This window comes from Musca domestica, unplaced genomic scaffold (assembly GCF_030504385.1).
Source record: "Musca domestica strain aabys unplaced genomic scaffold, Musca_domestica.polishedcontigs.V.1.1 17, whole genome shotgun sequence".
NCBI classification, from domain to species: Eukaryota; Metazoa; Arthropoda; class Insecta; order Diptera; family Muscidae; genus Musca; species Musca domestica.
This window is the reverse complement of record NW_026712230.1, coordinates 11,860,510-11,879,992: the sequence shown is the minus strand read 5'-3', so window position 1 is coordinate 11,879,992 and position 19,483 is coordinate 11,860,510. Positions and strand designations below refer to the sequence as shown.

Sequence of the window (19,483 nt, the reverse complement as noted above, 5' to 3'; positions counted from 1 at the left end):
ACATACAATTTTACGCAGAATCTTGAAATTTTGCACGAGGTCAGTCTTAGTGCGTAGGCGTGTGATAGAGAATTTCGTTCTAAATGGGTGCGGAAAGTACTAAAATGTACTAAAAATTTATTACTTTGTTTTGGACAAACGGAATGAGCTCGAATTCTGAAATTTGGAATGAGAGCCACTGATGAAGTGCTGGATAAATGTACCAAAGAGTTTCTGGAAATTTTAACTTTAAGGTCTAAAATGTTTGCTATTTGCTATTTTGTGAACGGATAGAGCTGAAACATAAAATCCCATATGAGAATCAAGCTTGGAAAGTAAGTTTGAAGGTGGTTGTGGAAAGATGTACTAAGTGTGCGAACAGTTCTAAATGGTAATAAATTTGGAACCGTTTGCTTTAGGATAAAACGAAAATTTGTAAATGTGTACTATAATTGCATTAAAAGTAGTAAGCAGCACTATATTTGGTACAGGTGAACAGATGGTGCTTGAAATCTGACATTTGGTATTGGAGTCGCTGCTGTTTTTGTTATTTGGTACAGGTGAACATATGATACTTAAAATCTGAAATTCGGAAATGTGTATTATAATTGTACGAGAAGTACTGAATGGTACTATATTTTTATGTGTGCTACTATATTTTATGTTCTTAAACTTGATATTTAGTTTACTGTGTTTGAGATGCACGAGAAGTACTAAATAGTACTATACTTGCTACAATTTGGTATTGGGTGAACAGATAGTGCTTGAAATCTGAAATTTGGAGTTAGGGTCGTTGCTCATGTGTAACCTGGACATACGGAGGTGCTTTCGAAAATATGTACTACAATTGTACGAATGGTACCATTTGGTATTATGTAAACTTTTAGAGCTAAAGGCTTGCAATTTGGTATTAGAATCAGTTTTGGATAGTAAGTTTGATATATGAATGTGGTTTTGGAAATATGTACCAAGTGTGTGAACTATACTAAATAGTACTAAATTTGGAAAAGTTCGGTTTGGGGAGAACGGATGAAGCTGAAATTTTGTATTGAGGTCCCTATTAATGGTAGACTTATAACAAAGATTTGGGTTTTGGAAATGTGTACTACAAGTGCTACAAAAAGTACTAAATAGCACTATATTTCCTTCAATTTTGTATTGGGTAAACAGAAAGTGCTTTTAATCTGAAATTTAGTATAAGGGTCGCTGTTCATGTGTCACCTAGAAATGGAGGTGGTACCGGAAATGTGTACAATAACTGAACGAAAAGTACTGATTGGTACTAACTTTTGTTTTGGGTGAAGGGATAGGGCTGGAATAGTAAAATTGAACCAATATATGTGGATTGAACCAATATATGTGGATGGTTTTAGAAATGTGTACTACAATTGTAAGAAAATTACGAAATAGCACTAAATTTGGTATTGGGTGAGAAATAGAGCTGACATCCTGAGATTTTTGTTTTAGAAATGAAATGAAATCTGCAATTTGGTGTTAGGGCCATTGTTCATGTGAAGCCTGACAGAGATGTTTATTTGGAAGGGTGTATTATAATTGTACGAAGAGTACTAAGTTTAGAATTTAAAGATCGTATCTGTATTTGAGATTTGGCGGTGGTTTGGAAATGCATCCTATATCTGTACGAGCAGTACTAAATTGTACTAAGTTTGGAATTGGGTGAAGAAATAGGGCTGGAATCTTCATATTTGTTGGTATCTGTAATTGAGATATGAAGGCGGTTTTGGAAAAGTGCTACATTTGGTGTTAAGCGAAGGACTAGAGCTGGAATCCCAAAATTTGTAATTTAGTCTCTGTTGGTTTATGAGGTTGAGATATGTGTACTATAGTTGTTCTAAAAGTCCTGCACTAAATGTGGTATTGAACGAATATATATAGCTGGAATCCCTTAATTTGATATTGAGATCTCGATTGTTATCTGGTGTGGTACTAAATGGTACTAATTTTAGATCACTCCTGGTGTTTATGATGGAAAGATGTAGATCATTTAGAATCTGCGTAATGAATGTAACTAAATTTAGTATTGAGTGTAGAAATAGAGCTGTGATAATGCGGTAACTGTTGGATTCTATGGTTTAGGGTTTCTGTGGGTCCATTGTGCAAAGTTTTTACTTATGTCCTTCTCGTCATGCTTCAAATTTAAAAATGTTAAAGACTTTCTGGTGTAAGAGGTAAACATTTTCCTATTATTTATTCCTAAAAGGAAAAAAAACTTGAAAAATATATAAACCATTGAAAATATGAAGATTTACCACGATGTATGAAGTTTTGATTAAAAATGTCTGTCAAACCGCCCGGCCGAACTTCTAATATCCTCCACCGTTTGAAAGTAACTTAAAAAAACTATGTAGAACAAGTAAAAAAGCTGTAAGTTTGGCCGGGCCGAACTTTAAATATCCTCCACCATTTGGAACTAATTTGGCAATTCTCAAAAACAATAAAATCCGTTAAAAATTCTGCTAAAATCTTAAAAATACCGAATGTAGCTGTTACATTAGGGTCTATACGACGACATGGACCTGCAACTTTTTTCATAAGCCATGACAATATTCAAATGCGAAACTTAAAAAAATCGATGAAAAATGTAGCTAAAATCATCAAAATACCGAATATCGGGAGTTACCATCATATGGGTGCTATACGAAGACGTGGACCAGCGCAGACAATTTTATGTCTTAGGCTGTAGCATCCATGTCGAACTTCAAATACCAAATTTGAAACAATTACGATGAATATTGTCGCAAATTCATCAAAATACCGAATATCGGGAGGTACCGTTATATGGGGGCTATACCAAAACGTGAACCATTTTCAATACCAAAAGTCCTGTAGACATAATATACATTTGGGTAAAATTTTATCAATCTACTTCAATTCCTTCGAAAGCTAGAGTGATTTCCACAGACGGGCGGACATTGCTAAATCGACATAGAATTTTATGGTGATCAAGAATATATACACTTTGTACGGTCCAAAATGTATATTTCAAGGTGTTACAAACGGAATGACAAACTTAATATACCCTCCATACTATCTTGGAGGGTATAAAAATACCGCTTAAATGAAAGCCGTTATGTGGGGGCTATGTGGTGACGTGGACATACATAGACAATTTTCTGTCATAGGCGGCAGAACCCATTAAGATCTTTAAATACCAAATTTTAGTAGCGCACACTTGCTAGTATATAATATTTCTGCTTCTCCCAAATTTATAATTAAATGGGCATATTTTTTTTATCGATGATAAATAAAACCTTAACGTCTAATAACATAATGAGGTGAGGGCTTAAAAGTTTTTATTTTCTTATTCCCCTCCCAAAACAAAAAAAATCAAAAGCGAATAAAATTCCATAATGTGAATTTCTCACCTCGAAAACAAAACATGCAGCTTTTCGTTCCAATGTCCAATAAATCATAGAGCTTGAATTTAATTAGCATAATAAATAAAAGCTATGTTGGATGCATGGACACATACATATGCACATATTCGTGGGTGAACAAATGTTTTATCAATGACAATTGTTATGATGATTATGTCATAATTTGAATATGTATGTATGTACTCGTCATTAGTATGTATGTTGGTGTTCCTCTTTTATTCAAAACGTGATGGAGTGACACCATGTCACTCACCAAAGAAGAGTGATTAGCCCCATTAATGATGTAATTTCAATTTCGCAAGCCAATGGAAAACAGAACAAAGAATTTCCTACCTGGCCAATTTGAACTTCTGCAAAGGTCAGTAAAATTTAAAATGGAAAAACAGGGTTGCCCTATTAGAATTAGAGCAAATGTGGCCGAAATATTTCATTTTTAAGCATGAAGATATTTTTGTTTTTATACCCTACAACACTATGTGTTGGGGGTATTATAAGTTTGATTGGGCCAAAAATTATGTAACACCACGAAATATTGGTTTCCCATATAGGAAAGTATATATGGATCATCCTAGCTCGCCGAGCTGAGTCGATCTAGCTATGTATGTCCGTCCGTCCGTCTGTCCGTCTGTCCATGTTAATTTGTAATCACTCTACAGGTCGCAATTATGGCCCGATCTTCACGAAATTTGGAATGGAGGTCGGGGTTGGGCCAATATAGAACCCTATTCTTTTTGAGATGATCGCCAAATGTTTAGGGGTTGAAATGGACCAAATACTGAAAAAATGTCGAATTTTGCAGTAGCTATACAGGTCGCAATTATAGACCAATCGACGCGGAATTTCGCATGTAGCTAGAGTTTAGGACGGGGAAGAAGTCTACCAATTTGGGTGGTCATCGGATAATATTTAGCGGGTAAAATAGACCATATATTTTGTGTTGAAAAAATTCAAAATTTTTCATTAAACCGCGAATATTTTAAATCCTGACCTTTACATTGATGTTAACATCCAACAAATCGGATATATAGCAAAATATGTGCGATATATATGTTTATCAAAGAAGATATGCTTGAAAGATCTCTTATATGTCGAGAACGGCTGAACTGATTTCGACAGTTTTTATTAATTCAGAATGGCCTCTTGGCAGGAAAAAAAAAAACGTCTAAAAAAATCGCATAAAAATATCTCTCTAAAGATGAAAATATTGATTTTGTAAAATTTTCTCATATTTTTTCAATTTTGTCATATTTTTGGCATATTTTCATTTTGAATTAAACATCTGGTAATATTTCTACAGCTAACAAAACTAAGTAGTTATGACATCAGAATATCATATACAGATCGCATTTATGGCCCGATCCTTACGAAATTTTGCATGGGGATAAGATGAGGGTCAGAATTGAAGCCTACTCTTTTTGGAGATGATCGGTTGAAATGGACCAAAAAACTGCAAAATTGTCGGCAGGTAGTAATTATCGCCCGATCATCACGCACATTTGAAAGGGGGTTACCGGACATTGCAAAAGCCAAGCAGTTTTGGATGGCCATAAAAAAATATTCAATGTGTGAAATAGTTTGCCAACTTTTGTAGACGAAATACGAAAATGTCGATTCCAGTGACTTTTTGGGGAATTCACAAATACAGGAAAGACGCACTTCTGACTATTTCGTTAACGAATATAGTCAAATGTCTGTATCCCATATAGATGTGTTTCAGTCAAAAACCAATAATAAATGTTAATCTTTTGCCACTTCTAAGAAATTATAGGTCTTTGGGAAATATTGGTTTCAGATCTAGGAAGACCATTTCCAATAAATTGGAAATGAGCAAATTAGTTTAAGTTGCTATTATTCGAAAATTAGAGAACGAAACTTGATGGTTTTCTTTTATAATTTGTTACAATATCTTGTGGAATTCTTTCGAGTATCTCGCCTATATAAACTGTATCGTTTATTATAGTGTTGTGGGGTATTCAACGGTCGGCCCCGCTCGACTGTAGCCTTTGCTTACTTGTTTATTTTATATTTTACAAAATTTTATGAAAAACATGATGAAAAAATTAAATGTCAATTAGTTTATATATGACTAGGAAGTGCCTATAACTTCGTCAGCGAAAAGTCCACCTTAATATTTTAGATTCTGATCATTGTAGTACTCATAATGCACAATTAATTCTTTATATTTTGGACAACATTTCCACACAATACTACGAACAAAATAATCGAAAATTTATTACTTTATGAAACTTAAAGTCTTTAAAATCTTTTATTTTAAAATTTAGTTAAACCCTAGCACAACGGAAATTGCCCACCACCATATCTAAATCTTGGATATCAAATTTTAGGACTCCACTCCTATCGTACAAACACAGGGTGAGATAATTTTTTTTTAAAATTTTATTAAGTGGAAGCAAGAAATGTCGGAAATAGCATACAATTTTAGAATAAGTTTATATTTGTTCGAATTGGTCACCTTTCGGACGAATTATGGCCTTCAAACGGCCAATAAAACCGTCACACACTGCCCGAATGTTGCTCTGCGGTATTTTAGCCCATTACCGGCGAAGTGCTTGCTGGAGGTGGTCGACACTTTGGTATTTTTTAGTGCCAACCGTGCTTTCCAAAATACTCCAGACACAATAGTCCATTGGATTGGTATCCCGAGATTTTGGTGGCCATTGTGCGCTGGAAATGAAGCAAGGAACCTAATTTTGTAACCATTCTTGGGTGGCGCGTGCTGAGTCCTGTTGGAATGTTCAAGGTCTGCGGCCAAAATGTTTGCGTGCCCACGGCTTTAATACACCTCCCACAATATTTTCGCAATAATATTCGCCATTTATTCTGATGCCACGGTCGATTAATAATAGCGGAGAGCGACCATCGGCTGTTATGGCGGCCCACACCATCACCATGGCCGGCAATTGAGTTCTGGTGGCCAACCGAAGGTGCACATTTTCAGCTGACCTCTTTGGCAAGTAAACACGATCATTTTGTTTGTTTAAAAACTGCTGGACAACGAATGTTTTCTCATCGGAGAAAACCAAATTCGGCAGTTCACCACTTTCGGCCAAGCGAAGCAACTATTTAGGTGTAAGGTCTTGCCCTTTTTGGAATTTCAATTGCTTTACCCCGAGAACATTTTTCAATTTTTGCCGAATGGAAAATTGTGATATGTTCAGCTCTCGAACCATTTTTCTGCTTCTTTACTTTTCGAACCATTTCTCCTGATGTTGCTGTTTTCTTCCGTCCACTTCCTTGTCGTCCGTCTACGCTACCAGTATCATGGTAACGAGCGATGGTACGAGACACAAAAGATTTATTCACATTTAAATGCAGGAGTGCTCTAACGATAGCCACCTGTGGTTTTCCCGCCAAATATAAAGATATCACACTATCACGCTTGAATTCTAACACGAATAACTTTTTTTCTGGAAAATTCTCATCAAAATGCTTTTGTACACTTGTAAACAATATAATGAGTTGTCACTGAAATAATTTTTATGGCTGTCGAACGAGTGGCTTAGAAATGATAGCAGTCTGAATTTGGATGCAGTTTTTTCTGTTTTTTTATCTGTTCACCCAATACCATATTGTACAAAATGTATCGTGCATAAAATATACGAAATCGACCGAAAGTATTCCGTTACTCATTCCGAATTTCATTGGAATCAAACACATATATCGTGTTTGGTGCATCAAATATGTGAAATATGCCGATAATATGTATCCGAATTTCAAGCGATTTCAATATAATTTGGCGAATTTATTTTTGTACCGAATTTCGTCTTACATTCCAAATTTCATTGAAATTGGGAATACATAGTGCGCATGACGCATTCACAAAATCGGAAAAATATATATATGGAAGCTTGGACCTTAATTTGTTATAGGCTGTAGTACCCATTATGAATTCTAAATACGAAATTTGAAACAACTGTGGTGAATAATGTCGCTAAAATCATAAAAATACCGGAAATTGGGAGGTACCGTTATATGGAGGCTATACGAAAACGTGGGCCTGCATACGCATTTTTTGTCATACGCTGTAGTACCTACAACGAGTTCTAAATACGAAATTTGAAGCAATAATCTCTCTAAAATCGTCAAAATATCGAATATTGGGGGTACCGTTGTATGTGGGCTATACGATATTGTGGACCTCTATATAGGCATTCCTCTTCCAGGGGTGCTTAGAAAGAACTTCTTGTATGGGTTTTTAGGCAATTCCATAAAAAAATGTAGCTAAAATTATCAAAATATCGAATATCGGGCTATACGATATCCTGGACCGATATAGCTCATCTTCAAACTTAACCTGTCTACAGACAAAAAACTGATCTTTGCAAAATTTTAGCTTCCCATCTTTATTCGTTTTGACTCTAGCTTGATTACAAGAGGCGGACAGACGAACAGGTCTAAATCGTCTTAGAATTTTACGCTGACCAAAAATATTAATATTTTGTAAGTCTAAAATTATTATTACGATGAGTTACAAACGGAATGTCGAACTTAATATACCCTCCATATTTATGGTCGAGGCTATAGAATGTACTTCACCAAGCCGGTGATGCCATGGTGTTGGTTTAGTTTTAGTTAACCCGACATGTTTTGGCTTCAACTGATGTCTGATGGTTCCGAACGGATGAGTGTTGTGTTTTTGGATGTTAGATGTTTTTCCTTTTAATTAATTACCATTTTATTTTGTATTTTATTTGTTGCTGGTTTTATTGTAATTTATGTTGTTGCTAAAAAAAATCACCAGAAGACTGCTGGCATTTTTTCGAAAAAAAAAAATAATTAACATTTTTTGCATTGTTTTAAGGTTCACAAAAATGCCAACAACAAACCAACTCGTAAATGTACCTAAATTTTGAAGGTCATATAAATTTGTTTTTTGCAGATGGTAATCTATTTTTACATATGAATGGCTATGATGCCACTCATCTATCTGAACATAGACCTGGAACTCATTTACATAATTAATATGAACTCAAATATTTTTGTAGTTTATTATGGAAGAATTATTTCGATGGAAGGTTGTTGCCATTTTTTGGGTGGTATTCACTGGAGTAAGGAGGAGTTCATAGACATTTTGTTAGAATTTTTATGCTAGAATTCCTTTTTCGTAGCTTTTTTGTTATTTAGCGAAAAGCGTGTCTTTTTGTTATGCCACACCAGGAATACATATGTCATTACAGCTAGGGGACTATAATTATGAATTGTTTTTTTTTTTTTTTTTTTTTTTTTTGTCATTTAAATGGAAAACTATTTTAATTGTCATAATCAGTTGTTATGTCTTTTTAAAAAGATGCTATTAGAAAACTTCTGAAACGTAAAATTGATGGGACATGTTTTTATAGTTAAGATAATAGGATTATATACATGTGTACATATGTATGTGTGTATACAAAGGATGATCGTAGTACTAATCTCAACTCTATATTGCTTTTGGAACTGTACTTAAATGGCTGTCCTCCATTAAATAAACCGCAGAGAAATTAATTTTTACATATATTTAACATATTTAATGTCAAATATATAGATAATTTTTTTTTGTTTTTATCAAATCCTCAGCCATATGGCTAGAGAGGGTATATATCATTTGATACGGACAAAACGTGCCTCATCGATATAACGGTTTAAGACTCTAGGTCTCTTCGGGCCAAATCCGTTTCAGGATATTTGGAGTCGATCTAGCGATGTCTGTCGGTCTGTCTGTCTGCTTGGTGCGCTCGATAACTCTCGAAGGGAGTATCCGATTTGATCCAAACTTGGTATATCGTTATATTATAATCAAACTTAGATCGAGTTCGGAGATGGGCAATATCGGACAACTCCATCTGGTACCTCCGCCAAAAAAGATCAACATTAAAAAAAAAAAAAGTAGAAATATATCGATTGGTTGTGCCGACAGATGTATACCCTCAGCCAATGTTCGACTATTAAAAAAAAATGTTGACTTTTGTTATGATTATTCAAACTGTTGACCCTCTATGGAGCGGATTTTGAAAGAATGGACCAATATTGTCTATTTCATATCGGACCTAAATATATATGATATAAATATTGCGGCGTGCCAGGTTTGGACTATATTGGTTTCTTCCTTCACTTTATTTGAAATATGTGATCATTTTTAGAAAACGTTAAAACGTGCGTGATTTACCAGATATAATAGACAGATATCATCTAATACAGATAAAAATAATGGTATGGCCAAAATTATGAGAAGATCCAATTTAAGGGAAATCATAAATTCCACATTCACCTCAAAATTCTGGTTGAGAGATATGTATTTAGATTTAGGAAATTGTAAAGAATAGCTGAGTTGTTTCGCAATTTATGTCAGATAAAAGTATTGAAAATTGTGTAGCAAAAGAAATGTTCCGATCTCTACCATATTTATAGCAGATCTTGTATAGATGGAAATATTGGGATATACCAAGTCTGGAGTGGAATCGGATGTTGATTTCGCTTTTTATGAGCTTCATGGATATTCAAAATTTTGAACCTTTGTGGGGGAGGTATCAGAAGGAGAGGGCCGATATATCCCATCTTCACAACAGATCTTGTGTTAGCAAAACTGTTTGTATTTATGAAATATGTTTATTTCGGAGTTTATAAACGTTTCGGTTATTCAAAACTTTGACTCTTTGTGGGGGGAGGTACCAGATGGAATGGTCGGTTGATAAAAATATTCAGATGTGCCAGGTCTAAATGAAATCGGATGTTAACTTCGCGTTTTATGAGCTTAATGGATGTTCAGAATTCCGACCTTTGCGGGGGAGGTACAAGAACGTGTGAACATATATATTCATTCTTACTACCAGATCTGGGCTTCATAAAAATAGTAAGATGTGTGAAATTTGAAGACAATCGGAGGTACCAGAAGAAGTGGACCGATATACTCCATCTTAACACCAGACCTTGGGTTAATATAAATATTGGAATGTGTGAAATTTGATGACAATCGGACATTTTATGAGAGTTTATTTATTCAAAATTTTGACCCTTGGTGGGGGAGGTACTTGATGGAGTGAATATTATCCACTTTGGCACCTGACCTGGTACTGACGCAAATATTAGGATTTGCAAAGTTGGAGCAAAATCGGATTATCCTTTCTCTTTCTGTGCAAAAAAAAATATTTTTAAAAAATTTCGACCTTTTGTGAGGGAGGTACCAGAAGGAGTAGGCCGATATATTCCATCTTAACACCAGACTTCAGCGATTCTTTACAACTAAATATTTCTCTAACAATAAGCCTCAGATGAATATGGAATTTATGATTTCGCATAAAATTGGAATATATATTCGACTTTCTTGCAATTGCCCATAAACCATGCCCATACCAATATTTTTATCTATATTAGATGAAGTATGAAAATGGAATACTTCAGTCGCCTCTATCTGGTCTGGAACGCACATTTTAACATTTTCAAAAAATTATCACATATCTCATATAAAGTGACCTAAATATCCAATATAGTCCAAACTTGGCACGTCGTAATATCTATATTATTTTTATTTAGGCCCATAATTTCGGAACCCACCCCATAAAGGGTCAATATATGAATGATTATAACACAAGCCAAAATATATTTAAATAATCGAGTATTTGCTGAGGGTATACATCTGTCAGCTAAACCTACTGATACTTTTTAACTGGTTTTAAATACTATTTAGTCACCCCATTTTGCCATAATTGAAGATTTCCCATGGTGGGAGTTTAAACAGCTTGCTGTTGTTATGTTGTTTGGTATAGATTTGATCAGACTATGATTTTGATAAGTACTGAAACCACTTAGCTTCATCAATTTCACTTCATCAAATTGCATAATTTCCCCTTTACACTTTGAAGCGATTACAATTTAATTTTCAAAGTACCTGTCAATTTTGTAATCGATTTTCTTTTTTTTTTTTTTCTATTTCCTTGTAGACTGTTTTGAACGCATTGCTTTGGAGGCAATGATGCCATTTGAGAAGACGTTTCGCACCGAAGACACCAATTCGTTGAGAAGTTGCAAAGAGAAGTGTCTGCAGGAGGGTGACAAGTGTCAATCAATTTCATTTGGGTGAGTCTGGCATTTGGCGTAGCATCAAAATTACATCATTGACATTTTCTTTTTGCAGGGTTCATCGGCGTGGAAACGGCACTTGCCAGCTGTCCAAGGAAAAATACGGAACATCAGGTGGCAGGCCGAATGGTGTGATATTTGATCCAGACTTTGATTTGTATGCCCGCAAAACGAATTGCTTTGATTTGGATGAACCGAATGATAATCTGGCCGAGACGAATGGGTATGGTAGTAGTTTGGCCCCAACCACGCCAGTTTTTCTATCGAGCAGGCCATCACCGGGTACGCCACTGTTGGTGGTTGATCCCACACCTACGGTGTTGACAACAGTGGAGGAAGAAAATACCCGATATCCAACTCCGACAACAGGTTATAGCGAGACGACTCTGTATAATCGTGGTTCACCCACAATATTAGATTCCACCGTACCCACTACACCAGCCGCTCCGAATGGAGATCGTCTTTATTTTTCTCAGGACATTTATCCTTTGTTTAAATATCCCACTTTGTATGAACCAAACTATCCCGCCCCCAATCAAGATGTTTACATACCGGGTGGTTATGCTTCCAATGCCCCTGAGGTGGGAGACCGTCCAACGTCGTATGACGGCTCCAGGCCACCCTCAGTTTCACAAAGTGCAAGTGGTCCACCCAAGCCCATTTTTGGTTTGGGTTATGGTAATGGCTATAGTTATGGCACTCCAGAATCTTACAATCCCAATACCATGAGACCCGAAGATTCGGGATATTCCTCCAACTCGCCAAGGCCCAATAGACCAAACTATGAGAGCTCACATCGTGATCCCATGCGTTTGCCGGGTTATGACAATACCACACCAGGTTATTATGGAGATTCAAGGCCTTCAAACAATGATCCCAACTCTGCTACATCTCCCTATGGTCCCCGACCGGGAAATAGTGATTCAAGGCCAACAAATGGGGATCGTAATGGTCCAGCATATGGCTCAAGACCTAATAATGATCGCAATGATGGTGGTCCCCCATATGGTCCTCGTCCGGATAATGATCGCAATGGTGGCTCGCCTTATGGTCCGAGGCCGGAAAATGATCGCGTTGGAGGCGGGTCATACAGCCCACGACCAGAAAATGATCGTCGGCCATCACCTGGATACGCTCCACGACCGGAGAATAATGGTCATAGCTCCTCGGCCCCACCATATGGTTCGCGACCATCTTCGTCACAGCCTGGAGATTTTGTCGATTACACAAATCGTCCAGATCCACCGGTTGATGGCGCTTCAAGACCCTCCACCTCGGCACCTTATGGTCCTAACAATGACAATAATTATGTGCGACGTAATGGCACCGCTGCCAGTCGTCCTCCGAATGGCTATCATGATGACAAGAAAATCAATACCTATTTCAATCCTGATGACTATCTGCCGGGAAATAAAAGTGAGTTGGAAATTATTTTATGGAAGATAAATTGATAATGACTTTTCGAATTTACAGAACGTCCTGGTTCCTATGAGGATAGTGATCGTTTTGACCTCAATCGTACACCAATGAAAGGTAAGATTTGTTGTGAATTTTTTTTAGAACACCATTGTAGCTGTAATTTAATGGCTTCCATTTTGGTTATTCACTTCATCAATGCCTACGAAGCTCTTTTGGTTGGGATAGCTTTTGCTCATATTCCATCCTTCAATCGCTTTATGCAAAAAAGTGTATGTGGTGATTTTGTTCGAAAAGAGGAGGGACACCCTTTCGCCGGGACCAAAGATGATTATAAACTCATGAAATTTTAAATAAGTGGGAGATAAGAATAAAATTTTGAAATTCGTTTATTATGTATCGGAAGAAAAATGAATTCTGTGCACGTTTTTCAAATTTTTATTTAATTGAATGACATTTAAAAATTTTGAAAAACATATATATTATTGTTTTTCTTTCGCATAATTTTTTTTTTCGAAAAATATAAACATGTAAAAACAACACTCCAACACAATTTATTTTTTATCAAATACTAGCTGGCCCGGTCCGCGTTGCCGGCCCGTACTTTTAGTTTATAAAGCGTAATATATCACAGATCTTACTTATGTATGCGGCACAATTTTGATTATATTTTGAATAGCCTGATCTTATTTTTAAGCTATATGATTTAATTTGAGTGTTAAATACCTATATGATAAATAACATCTATAATAGCCCCATGTGAAAATTCAGCTCAATTTTTGGTATTGTAAAAAGCATTTAAGAGAGCTATAATTTGAAATTTGTATTTCCAACGTTTAAAATCCCGTACTGCGAAGTATCTAGTTTTGTCCAATTCATACTTGAAGGCAGAATGTTGTCAGAATAGCCAAAAAATTACTCTTGTGCTCCGATTACTGCAAGATGGGCATTAATTGTTTGTCACTTAAATTGTGCGGTGGAGATCCAATGAAGTTACTTTCTAATTTCGTATTTTTTCATGTTTCTGCCACAAATTTTCATGTACATCCCAAATCTACGTTCCCAGCCAATATTCTCTTAGGGGTTACAAATTCAATAGAATACCAAATTATCTTTTCTGACCACACATTGGTTAGGAAGGTGGACTTGGGGGTATACTAATGTGGGGACTATCCTTAAATAAATGCCTATGTGGATAATTATCTATAAGATGATTTTCTACCACAGGGTTTTTTACCCCAGGTAACCTCAAGACTAAGATGCGCCCTTTTCCGAAAAATAAAAATTGTATAAGAAGAGGTTTTCTTCCCCCTTAGAAACAAAGATGACCAAAGGGCCAAAAAATTAAAAAAGTGGCCAAGACCCCGAAAATACCTTAAATCATATGATGGTGATACCAGAATGTGATCATTTTTTGCAAGGATGGTTTCTTCTTAAATTATCAACATAAACTAAAATTAGTACGAACAATATGGTTAAAATGTTGAATATACATGAAATCCGGTTGTTCCGTTATCGGGGGTTATGACCCATATCATGACCTGCCAAAGCGATTAAAGGTATATTGAATGTTTAGAAAGAATTTATTTTTTGCGTCCTTCATAGCCGATATTTGACTGATTGCAGTCCCAATGTATTTTGCATTTTGTGTTCTCATTTGACAATTTATTGTCATATGAAAGAAGCAGGTCCAAATGAACCCCAAAATGCTTTTTCGGTCATTTTTGTTTGTATAAATGTGTTCGGATCTTCCAGCTGGAGGCCCTGTAGTTGAAAGCTAGATGCCAATTTTATACATGAAAGATCGCCATTTAACATCGTATTACGCACTCATTTCATTTTTAATATTATTCATTCAGAATTGAAAACAATAAGAAATGTACACTTCAATATAGAAAAAAATAAGAATTGAAAACATAAAAATAATCTTCAACTGGTTCGCTGATTTTTTTACGGCCAATTTTTAAGGTGTTTATGTTGTTTGTCTGTAGAATGTACTATTATTTTGAAATTCGATTCCATTGGAAATTTTTCGATTTTTCCCGATTTTAGAATTTTCATATCTTATTCTCTTCTGAAATGATATTATTCGTATTACCCAATAAATACATATAATCTATAAATAACAGTTTTATCCGTTGTCGCTTAGAATTCCAAAAAAAAAAAAAAACCAGTAAGGAAAGCTCAAAAGTCGGGCGGGGCCGACTATATGATACCCTACACCACTATGCATATTTAGTAGAGCTCTCGTAAAAAGGTTTATACAGGGCATTTCAGAACTCTATGATATTTGGTACAAAATCAAAATCTATCTAATTTTATCGTGCATTTTACGAACTATAGCTATCTCTGAACCGGGTTTCTCCAAATTGTACGTATTAGCTTCTAGACTGAATTCGGTCTTATGTACGAAAATTCAGGTGATTTGGGCTGATATTGACCATTTAGTGCACATTTAACCCGAAATCGGATGAAGATATATATGGGAGCTATATCCAAATCTAAACCGATTTCGATAAAATTTAAAACAGCTATTCCTGTGCTCCATCTAATACCTGGTACCAAATATCACGGTAGTGGAGTGAATATCACGAATGTATGGGACTAAAACACTAAATCGGATGAAACATATATATGGTTGCTATATCTATATCTGAACCGATTTTCACTAAATTTGATATACTTGCTTCTAGGCTGAATTTGGTCCGATGTACTAAAATTCAGTCCATTTGGATTTATATCGGCCATTTGGTGCACAATTAACCCGAAATCAGATGAAGATATATATGGGAGCTATATCCAAATCTGAACCGATTTCGATAAAATTACAAACAGCTATTTCTGGGCTGTATCTTATATCTGGTACCAAATATCATTCTTGTGGAGTGCATATTACGAATGTGAGAGGCTTAAACACCAAATCGGATAAAACATATATATGGGAGCTATAGCTGTTTCTGAACCGATTTTCTCCAAATTTGTTGTATTTTCTTTACGGCTAATCCCGGTCACATGTGCCAAAATTCGGGCCATTTGGGCTGATATTGGCCATTTGGTGGTCAATTAACCCGAAATCGGATGAAGATATATATGGGAGCTATATCCAAATCTGAACCGATTTCGATAAAATTTAAAACAGCTTTTTCTGTGTTTCATCTAATACCTGGTACCAAATATCACGGTTGTGGAGTGCATAGTAGGAATGTGAGGGACTTAAAGATCAAATCGGATGAAAGATATATATGGGAGCTATAGCTATATCTGAACCGATTTTCTCCAAATTTGATATACTTGCTTCTAGGCCGAACTCGGTTGGGTGTGCCAAAATTCAGGTGATTTGGACTGATAGTGGACATTTGGTGCACATTTAACCCGAAATCGGATGAAGATATATATGGGAGCTATATCCAAATCTGAACCGATTTCGATAAAATTTAAAACAGCTATTTATGTGCTCCATCTAATACCTGGTACCAAATATCACGGTTGTGGAGTGCATAGTAAGAATGTGAGGGGCTTAAAGATCAAATCGGATGAAAGATATATATGGGAGCTATAGCTATATCTGAACCGATTTTCTCCAAATTTGATATACTTGCTTCTAGGCCGAACTCGGTTGGGTGTGCCAAAATTCAGGTGATTTGGACTGATAGTGGACATTTGGTGCACATTTAACCCGAAATCGGATGAAGATATATATGGGAGCTATATCCAAATCTGAACCGATTTCGATAAAATTTAAAACAGCTATTTCTGTGCTCCATCTAATACCTGGTACCAAATATCACGGTTGTGGAGTGCATAGTAAGAATGTGAGGGGCTTAAAGATCAAATCGGATGAAAGATATATATGGGAGCTATAGCTATATCTGAACCGATTTCCTCCAAATTTGATATACTTGCTTCTAGGCCGAACTCGGTTGGGTGTGCCAAAATTCAGCTGATTTGGACTAATAGTGGACATTTGGTGCACATTTAGCTCGAAATCGAATGAAAGATATATATGGGAGCTATAGCTACATCTGAACCGATTTTCTCCAAATTTGATATACTTGCTTCTAGGCCGAACTCGGTTGGGTGTGCCAAAATTCAGCTGATTTGGACTGATAGTGGACATTTGGTGCACATTTAACCCGAAATCGGATGAAGATATATATGGGAGCTATATCTAAATTTGATCCGATTCTCACCAATTTCAATAGGGTTCGTCCTTGGGCCAAAAAAATATTGTTTGGAAAATTTCATCTCAATCGGATAATAAATGCGACCTGCATTTTGTTCACAAGAATACATGGACAGACGGACGGACGGACGGACGGACGGACGGACGGACGGACGGACGGACGGACGGACGGACGGACGGACAGACGGACTGACATGCATAAATCGACTCAGAAAGTGATTCTATGAAGGTTCTCAAAAGTAACTATGGGTCTATCTCGTTTCCTTCTCCATGTTACAAACAAATGCACAAAGACATAATACCCTTACCACTATGTGGTGTAGGGTATAAAAAAACAGTACAAATGTACATTCGAAAATAGTAAGTCAAAATGAAAAAAAAAAAAAAATCATGCAAAATAAAACATTACTATTGTACATTTTAAAAGTCAAAACCAGTAAGGAAAGTTCAAAAGTCGGGCGGGGCCGACTATATGATACCCTACACCACTATGCATATTTAGTAGAGCTCTCGTAAAAAGGTTTATACAGGGCATTTCAGAGCTCTATGAGATATTTGGTACAAAATCAAAATCTATCTAATTCTATCGTGCATTTTACGAACTATAGCTATCTCTGAACCGGGTTTCTCCAAATTTTACGTATTAGCTTCTAGACTGGTGATTTGGGCTGATATTGACCATTTAGTGCACATTTAACCCGAAATCGGATGAAGATATATATGAGAGCTATATCGAAATCTGAACCGATTTCGATAAAATTTAAAACAGCTATTCCTGTGCTCCATCTAATACCAGGTACCAAATATCACGGTTGTAGAGTGAATATTACGAATGTATGGGACTAAAACTCTAAATCGGATGAAACATTTATATGGTTGCTATATCTATATCTGAACCGATTTTCACTAAATTTGATATACTTGCTTCTAGGCTGAATTTGGTCCGATGTACTAAAATTCAGTCCATTTGGACTTATATTGGCCATTTGGTGCACAATTAACCCGAAATCGGATGAAGGTATATATGGGAGCTATATCCAAATCTGAACCGATTTCGATAAAATTACAAACAGCTATTTCTGGGCTGTATCTTATATCTGGTACCAAATATCATTCTTGTGGAGTGCATATTACGAATGTGAGAGGCTTAAACACCAAATCGGATGAAAGATATATATGGGAGCTATAGCTATATCTGAACCGATTTTCACTAAATTTGATATACTTGCTTCTAGGCCGAACTCGGTTGGGTGTGCCAAAATTCAGGTAATTTGGACTGATAGTGGACATTTGGTGCACATTTATCCCGAAATCGGATGAAGATATATATGGGAGCTATATCCAAATCTGAACCGATTTTCTTCACATTTGTTGTATTTGCTTTAAGGCTAATCTCGGTCACATTTGCCAAAATTCGGGCCATTTGGGCTGATATTGGCCATTTGGTGGTCAATTAACCCGAAATCGGATGAAGATATATATGGGAGCTATAGCCAAATCTGAACCGATTTCGATAAAATTTAAAACAGCTATTTCTGTGCTCCATCTAATACCTGGTACCAAATATCACGGTTGTGGAGTGCATAGTAGGAATGTGAGGGACTTAAAAATCAAATCGGATGAAAGATATATATGGGGGCTATAGCTATATCTGAACCGATTTTCTCCAAATTTGATATACTTGCTTCTAGGCCGAACTCGGTTGGGTGTGCCAAAATTCAGGTAATTTGGACTGATAGTGGATATTTGGTGCACATTTAACCCGAAATCGGATGAAGATATATGGGAGCTATATCTAAATTTGATCCGATTCTCACCAATTTCAATAGGGTTCGTCCTTGGGCCAAAAAAATATTGTTTGAAAAATTTCATCTCAATCGGATAATAAATGCGACCTGTATTTTGTTCACAAGAATACATGGACAGACGGACGGACGGACGGACGGACGGACGGACGGACGGACGGACGGACGGACGGACGGACGGACGGACAGACGGACTGACATGCATAAATCGACTCAGAAAGTGATTCTATGAAGGTTCTCAAAAGTAACTATGGGTCTATCTCGTTTCCTTCTTCATGTTACAAACAAATGCACAAAGACATAATACCCTTACCACTATGTGGTGTAGGGTATAATGAAAATGTTCAAAATTTCACATTTTTATGCGATTTTTTTGGTTTTTATGCTTTTTTGCCAAGAGGCAATTCCGAATTTATCTGAATCGTTAAAATCAGACCGGCGGTCTTTATGTTATAAGCGTAGTAACTAACACAACCTTCTTTTACATATAGAGAGACAGATTTAAAAGTAGGCGCGTTCCTCAGCCCCTAAATAAATACTTACGGTTGGATGGAAAGCCAACAGTATCTCATTTATAATTCTCAAACCGATATCTTCATTATTTTAGCAAATATAAGGATTTTAGATAA

General features: G+C 36.1%; 1 protein-coding gene across 1 annotated transcript in view; it reads left to right on the top strand.

Annotated features, from left to right (window-relative positions):
* LOC131801653 (uncharacterized) overlaps positions 1–19,483 on the top strand; it is an 81,884-nt gene that overhangs the window by 9,612 nt on the left and 52,789 nt on the right. Inside the window, exons 2-4 of the mRNA XM_059120540.1 lie at positions 11,312–11,447; positions 11,506–12,866; positions 12,924–12,983. Of these exons, the coding sequence (XP_058976523.1) occupies positions 11,312–11,447; positions 11,506–12,866; positions 12,924–12,983 (1,557 nt within the window). The remainder of the gene's footprint in view (positions 1–11,311; positions 11,448–11,505; positions 12,867–12,923; positions 12,984–19,483) is intronic.